At 38.6% G+C, this 8,123-nt stretch overlaps 1 protein-coding gene across 2 annotated transcripts in view; it reads right to left on the reverse strand.

Annotated features, from left to right (window-relative positions):
• The window catches only part of RHOT1 (ras homolog family member T1), a 50,518-nt gene that overhangs the window by 7,790 nt on the left and 34,605 nt on the right, over positions 1-8,123 (reverse strand). The window contains exon 19 of one of the 2 annotated variants that reach the window (XM_029285664.1): positions 6,678-6,821. The exons of the other annotated variant lie outside the window; for it this stretch is intronic. Within the exon in view, the coding sequence (XP_029141497.1) occupies positions 6,678-6,821 (144 nt within the window). The remainder of the gene's footprint in view (positions 1-6,677; positions 6,822-8,123) is intronic. 2 annotated transcript variants of the gene reach the window in all.

Below are 8,123 nucleotides of genomic sequence, written 5' to 3' on the forward strand. Positions count from 1 at the left end.
AAAAAATACTCAAGAGCTCAAGGTTCAGGGAAGAGAGAGAGGAGAGGGGATCAATCACATCACAGGATGATGCAATGGATGGGGAGAGAAACAGAACAGATCCTATCCTTCCTTAGAGGTCATATGCCCAAGTGCCACCGTAACAGGTGAACCTAAACATCTTCCTTCTACATCAGAAATTCACAAGCAAGCACGAAATTTCATTCGCTTTCAAAAGGGCCAGATAGCAAATACTTTAGAGATATCAGAGGAAGGGAATGCTTCTGTGACCCAACATGACCCATAATATTATTTCACCTACAGCTACAGACTTCTGCAAGACATTTTGAATAAAGATAATTTCTACCATTACAAGGGAACTCCAAGCTAAGAATCAAGTGGCTTTTTCCAGTCAGCCCTCAAGTCTAAGCCTTAGGTCCATCGTGAATTAATCTTAAAAAACCTCAAACAACATGGACAAATCTATAATTTCTTCAGTGTGTTCCACAGCTTTCTGGATTTCATATTTTTGGATGGCAATCTTCCAAAAAGGCATCTGAAAAGCTGGTTAAGGGTAAGGTCTCTCAGTGATTTTTTACTTGGTTGGTTGAATGCTTTACACTATTAAATCAGACCTTTGTATCTATTCCATGGGTTTCAAACTCGCCGCGTCACATGACGTGTCGCGACGTATCGTGACTTTTTTTTGCATTGCCGGAGTTGGGGTGGGCACGGCCTCCACATGATGCAACTGGCCTGCAGGCTGGCAGTTTGACACCCCTGATCTATTCTATTTGGCTTGGAGATGATGAAATTGGAATGGATATTTGGATATTTCATTTAAACTGATTTGACACTGAGGAGAGTAAACTAATCTATTTCCCCCTAAATATGGTTGGCCCAAAGTTCATTTGAAACATGAGAAGCTTATTGCTAAACTGTCTGATTTATCTTAGAAAACTATATGAAAGTTTAAGATAAAACCCTTATCACTTTAAACAGCTCAGACAGATACTACTGCAGCTTGCCACAACTTATCATATTCTAAGATGGCGGTGCCTGGATTGGCTGCGGCTGCATTGGCTCTCAAAGGTGAAAGTGTTTGGAGGGATATAAGGGATATAAGGGATATAAGGCCACATGATCGGGAAGGTTTTAATGTGCTTGAGCAACCTGGTGGGACTAAGTTAACATATGACCGACAATCTTTGCTGGTATGGCGAGTTTTTAGCTGTTTCGGAACTGTTGGTGAGACTGTTAAGAGTCGTTTATGCTATTTGAAATTGTTCTGCCGGCAGCAAGATCTGACTGCTGGCACAGTGACGGATTCTATTGCAAATCAGAGCTGTTTCCAAAGGAGGCAGAGGAGGAGAGGTCCCGGGGCTTATGGAGCGAAGGAACTGGATGAGGCTGTCAGCAGGCCCAGAGGAAGGGAGAGAGGCTTTTGGAGGAGTTGGAGGCAGCAGCAGTGTGCTCCAGGGGTGAGGCCCCTTTAAGGAAAAGGTGGAAGAGACAAGATCAGAAAAAGGAGGTGAGGTTGTTACGCAGGAATACAAGCTAATTTGAGGGCTAATCCACATGGAGCTAAGTTTCCATCTGTCCTCTTTGCCATCATTTGCTCCCTAGAGACTAAAATGGACGTTCTGAAACTTGAGCTGGCCACGAACAAGGAGTCTATATCGGAGGTGGTGACCCTTTGAGAGCTGTATGCAATGAAATTTCATTTTGATGTATGCTGATTGGTGTACATTCAAAGTGACAATAAAATTGTTTATTATTATCATCATCATCATCAAAATTGGATCAGAAAAAGGGACTTCCGGTGAAAAGATGGTCCACTAATGACACACCCAGGGAAGGATCCCTGAGTGGTTTTTCCCTGGAATGTAGCTTCTTCAACTTATCAACAGAAGGAACCTGCATTCCTTTAGTTTATATGACTCTCCTGGATTAGGGAAAGTCCTAGAATCATCCCACAAGATTCTCCAATACAGCAAACAGATCTGCAAGTAGCTTCAGGTGCTGTGCTTTGAAGCACCTTGCATGCTGACAGCTGGGGGGGGGGCGGGCACGGGGGGCGGTAATCAGTTCATTGTTGAAAAAGAAGTCATTTTGGAATTTATTTTTCAAACGGACAGTAAGTTGTACCTTTCATTTCTTAAATCATTTTTAAGGATTATTAATCTTTATTAAGCTAAAAGAGGTTTTCTTTAACCACAGCCTGTTATTTCATTTGGAAGATCTGCACCATTTGATGGAGATTTCTTCTTGTTAAATAACAAAGAAGAAAGCTGCTAAGGCAAGCTAAAGTAAGGAAGTGTGGATTATCATTTTTAAAAAAACGAATGAAGAAATATAAGGGCAGAAAATTGTGTTTCTAGTTTATTATTTATAGTAATTTGTAGCTTGGTCTGCTTTGCTGTGGGTGGCCAAAATTTTCTGCCTTTTATGTTTCCTGACTGGTCAGCAATTCTTAAGTGACTTACAAAAAAGCTATTCTTTGACTAAAGAGGGAGTTAAGAAGATGTTCTTAACTCCTTCTTTAGCCAAAGAGTAGCTTTTTTGTAAGACACTTAATAATTTCTGACCAATCAGGAATCATAAAAGCCAAGAAATTTTGGTCACCCACAGCAAAGCAGATCAAACTACAAATTATTAGAGCAAAGCAGACCAAGCAGCAAATTATTAGAGATGTATTTGTAAAATCTTTAAATAAAACCCATCAGTTTGTAGATCAGCTATGCTCCAAGGATGTTTAAAAAACTACTCAAACTACTTCAGAGATACAAATATGTTTAGAAAGTTACCAAACCACCGAGGCAATTTCACAAGTAGCTGACAATGCAGAGGAGTCAACTGTAATTTTGGAATATAAACCCAATACCAATTTTTATTATGATGGTTTAAATATAAACCTCCCAACACAATTGAAAGAAGAGTTCCAAGAAAATTTGCAACTTTTAAAAGGACAGGTTTGGGACTTTTTCCTCATGGACATTAAGGTTGAAAAACCCTTGAGAAAAAGAGAAGTTTATGATTACTTGACAAACATTCCAGAAAAGAAAGGGATTTTATTCTATGAAGACAAGCTGGAAGGAGTGATTTGAACTTAATGAGCCAATTGGAATTAGGAGGGATTTTCATCGGTCTGATATTTATAACTGAAATAAAGTCTTAATCTAAAGTTTCAAAATGTATTTTTTCCTTTATATATAACGCTTAAGTAATCCCTAAAGTTTGTAAAATATTATTGAAAGTGTATTTGAAAATATTTTTGTTAAGAGAAAGTTAAAGAAAAAGATGTGTTAGCTTAAAGAAAAATTTAGAGTTTTAAAAAGAATGTATACAAGAAAAAAAATTCTATGGGGATAACTTGGAGAGAGTGATCTAAATTTAATGAGTTAATTGGAGTCAGTTGGAATTTTATTGGTCTGAAAGTGAACTTTAAAGTATATTAAGAGGAAGTTTAAAAAAGATGTATTAGAATGTTTTAATTTTAGAAATGTTTTTAAAGAAAAGCTTAGTGTTTTAAAATGGATAAAAAAAGTATTTTCCCTTTAAGGTTAAAGCAGACGTCCCCAATCTTTTGGGCCCCAGGGACCAGTTATGTGGAGAGAGGTTTTTCCGCGGACCGGAGGGGGCTGCCTGCATCCCGTGAATGGGGCTTTGCTTGTTTGTGCGGCCCGGTTGCTGGCATGCCGCGGCCCAGTACTGGTCCACGGACCGGGGGTAGGGGACCCTGGGTTAAAGAATCAAAGAATACAGTGAATTTTGTTAATACAAATGGTGATAGTTTATAAAGGTTATTAAGTGTATATTTTCTTTCCCCCTTTCTTTTTTTCTTCAATTTCCTATTTTTATTTGTATTTGTATTTTATACATTGATAAAAAAAGTTTTAAAAAATGGATCAGAAAAAGAAAGCTGTTTGAAGTGGTTGAATGGTCAATTAAGTGAAGAGCGATGCATATGGTGGCCTAACACTGATGGGCTTTAAGCGGCTGTAATATATGAGGAAGAAGATCTGAAGGTTGTAAAGGATATTTCAGTGAAGTTGCTGACCTAATGTTTCACCTGTGAAAAATGCCAAGAAGGATTCATTAAGAAAGGGAATGAAAATAAAACCAACACTGAGCCCTGAGATAAATCTATGGTGTGCCAGCATCTGGCAAACTCTGTATAGTTCTGCTTACCATATTTGAAAGAAGGTATGAGCAAATGCAAAAGGCAAGAGGAAAGCCAAAATGATCAGCCAGCTAGAACACCTTCCTTGTGAGAAGGAAATAGAATGTTTGGAGTTCTTTAGCTTATAAAAATGATAACCAAGATTGAGAAATATGTGATCAAGGTGTATAAAATCATGTATCACATAAAGACAGTAGACGGTCATTTTTCTCCCTATTAGGTCACTAAGATCAGAGATCATCTTCAAAACTGATTGGAAGATGATTTAGGAGAGACCCAAAAATGTACAGTCCACAGTGGTGAATGGTCACTAATTTGGATGGCTTTAAAGGGGAATGAATACATTAATGGAGGGTGGAGCTTTTGCCTGACCCACCTGCTCTAAGATGGATATTAAATTACTATTTTATGTCATATTCAAAATAATGAGTAGAAATCATCTTCAAGGGCAGATTGTTTTTAAAACATAAGCACTCTTTTTTTACCATAATTCTACTCCAATGAAGAGGCATAGAAAGGGATTTTTAGCAGTATAGTATAATTCCTTTCAGCCATTTTACCTATAATTATATATTTTCTTGCATTTTTCTTATTTCAGGGATATATTAGCATCATACAGATTCTCTAAAGAAGTGATTCAGAATAGCGGGAAAGCACCAAATAGCCTCTTCACTCCTAATTGAAGCTTTCTCTAGGGCCACACAGCTACGCTGGATGCTGTTCCTAGCTGTGTGCATGCAGCTCCTTTGCTGAGGGAAAAATGGAAGAAAAATATTTTTCTAACAGCCGCCTCTCTCTCAGGATGAAGACAGGACGTTAAGCAGGGATTGATGAGAAGTGGCTTTTCTTCAAAGTTCAGTTTCTACTTATCTGACTCGGAGGGATCCATCTTTCCTGACTTTCTGTTTTTGTGGATTTTCTGAGTGCCTACCATAAAAAATGGAAGGATTGCCAAGATCTGAGGACCTCTATTACAATATAATGCTATGTCTGCCCTTCTGTCAAGCACGGTACAGGGATCAATGTGATCTCATCAGTCTGCCTAATTTATAGGGGAGACTAAATGGATAGCCCCTGCCCTTAAACAGACAAAAAAAATATAATCCCTTAATATAATTCCCAGCCACTGGTGGAATGAACAAATCACACAGTGGAATCTTACTTGAATGCTTTTATATTCCTCCACACATAGAGGAGCAGACATTAATGTATTCCAACTTTATAGTTCAAAATGCATAATCACAGGACATAATATAATAATGCTGGCATAGAAGGAATTGCAGTATCACTGAAAAAAAATCTGCTTTGAACTCTCATTCATTTCTTGGGCGAATTTGCCACAAATGGGGCCATGCATTTAATAAAGAGCCCATTAAACCCATTTTTGTTTGTATGAAAACATTGAAATAATTTGCAATGTGGTATTAGTGTGATGCAGTACTGTTTGCGACAAGGAACATTTTTTAACTAAATATTTCTTTATCTTGAATTTTCTTTCCAATACACTGGAATATCCTGAGCAGAGAATCATTGTGCATTCTTAAAATGAAAAAAAAAGTAGCATTTTGTTAAAGAGGGTTGATTTAGTTGTTAAAATGCCACAGATCGTATCACACCATATTCATTTATAAGGACCAAATGTATATATTTTGAATGTTGGAAGTATATGTAACTAATATCCAGAATGTTTGTATCATTGTGTGTCTGTGTGTCTGTCTCTCTGTGTGTGTATCTTTCCCCCAAAAAATCAACTAATTTTTTTGATTGTCAAGTTAGAGGCAAAGCCATGGTTTCAGAGATACGTGTTGACTCATTGACAAGTTGATTTTATGGATGGAGAAATGAGGTTTGACTCCTTTCTCCGAGGCAGTAAGAAAACTATAAGTTGATGAAGACTCCCCTGGCAATTACTTCTGAATGACTAGAAAGAGTGTTGCTTTCACAAGCCAACTCAGCTCCTCTAACTGATGCCAAGTAGTCAAGACTGATGTGCTTCAAGATTTGTTACCTTGAAGAGTACAGAAAAACTATTATTTACAAAGGGAGTGTGCCATCTCTATCCACCCAGTAACTTCTAGAAGGGAAGGCCCCCTTGAAGTCACATCCTTGAGAGCCAGGGACCACAAGGACCTGCCCATCTGCTTTGGAAGATGCTCCAACCAAAGCCAAGGCCACACCAACATTGTTGGTGGTCGGAAAAGTGGACCTGGTTATTTTAGAAAGCCTTTAAGGCTTGATGATATAGCAGTTCTTCCTTGCAGTAGGCAATTATTATTGTTAGGACTATCTCACTTGATGTGTTAATGGCTACTATTACTGGGGCTTGGTTATTTTTTTTCCTTTTAATTTTTCTATTTTTATTTTGTGCTACCCATAAGCCACCCAGCATTTGTAACAAATAACTCAATAAGTGGTGGGACATTTGGCTGCTTAATGGATATGGTGTGACAGGTCTGTCGGTTTACAAAGTTCAGCAATCGGTTTCATTCATGTAATTTCCAAGCACAGCTGGTACCTAGTAAATAAAATCAAAGACCTGTTAAGAACTGCAGTGAAGAGTTTGTTCTTTACAGATTGCAGCAAGTCTGAGTTGAGGAGGTTCTGACAGATGCAAAATGTACACCTGTTGCAGGTGCACATACAGCGTAACCGGGCATGGCTGCGAAAACACACAGAAGGACAGGAGTTGAGACCTTGGGCAGAAACCATGAGAAATCTGAGCCAAAACCAAAAGAAATAGGAACTGGGAACATTTGGGGGATCAGGAAGTGAGGCAAGGGTAGAGTGAAGCTGTGCAGATTTCCAGGAGGAGCGTATTTTAAGGAACTGTGCTGATAACGCCAGCATCCCCATAAGCAAAGAAAACAATCCGTTTTCCACTCACATTGGGCTTAGAAATGGAAGCCTAACAAAATGTGCATAGCAGAAAGCAGCTCCTCCTTAATCCACAGCAAAATTGGAATTCAGTTTCCTTCTTTAACTGAAAGTCATTAAGCAACAGCTACCCTTACCTCTGACATCCCAATCAAACATACACATGCTTAAGAGAATCAAGGGAAGAAAGTCAAACACACTATTGCTTAGATTTCTCCAAATATTTAAATATTCCAGGTTGCCAAATATACATTAAGAAGAGCAGAATTTCCTGAATTTAGATGTTGTTTTTCCCCTCTCAAAACTGGACTCTCCAAGCATAGAAGCAACTTTACCTTCACTAAACAACGGAAAGCTTCCACCCAGCAGCACTGATCTTTGCACCTTCAAAATGCTTCCCTGTGCTCTAATTGAGTACAGAAAGATGGTGGTGATGGTTTTTTTATTTTTAAAGAAGAATTTAGGTCAATAGCTATTTATGAGAGAGCTACAAATAGAAAGTCAATATTTAAAGGCAGCGTATTTCCAATTCCTGGCTACAAGAGCAAACTCTTGCCATGTAGAATTTTTTTTGGGGGGGGGGGGGGTGTGGGGGGGAAAGGCCTGGAATAGAGGTTGCCATGCATAGACATTTCCTTTTGCAAAAACAACTAGGAAGCCTATATTCTAGCAGAGCCATAGTTACCGGGGATATGTACAATGTGGAGCCTTAGGATGCACTTAATATCGGCCTATGGCACCATTCTGAATCTGCCATCTGAAGGACATCTAAATTGAATCCTGCAGGAAAAAATTTGTCCTGTCAAATGCAGAGACTGCAGAGTGGGCTTGCTTGGCAACAGAGCGAGATGCTTAGTGAGTAATAGCAACCTTTAAGATCATACGTCTCAAGCTTGACAATTCTCTACAAGGCACGAAACACCGACTGTTCAATTTTACCAGCAGCATGTATTTTTGAGAGAGACAAATAAGCAAGAGACTATCGTCTAGCGGCTCTTCTCTGGGTGACTAGAAAGAAAGGAGAGGAACATTTCAAAGGAAAATTAAAGCTTTCCATTTTAGCAATGATACATGTCAATTTGCTTTA

The sequence above is a fragment of the Protobothrops mucrosquamatus genome, unplaced genomic scaffold, assembly GCF_001527695.2.
Source record: "Protobothrops mucrosquamatus isolate PMUCROS unplaced genomic scaffold, P.Mucros_1.0 scaffold2041, whole genome shotgun sequence".
In the NCBI taxonomy this organism is placed as follows: Eukaryota; Metazoa; Chordata; class Lepidosauria; order Squamata; family Viperidae; genus Protobothrops; species Protobothrops mucrosquamatus.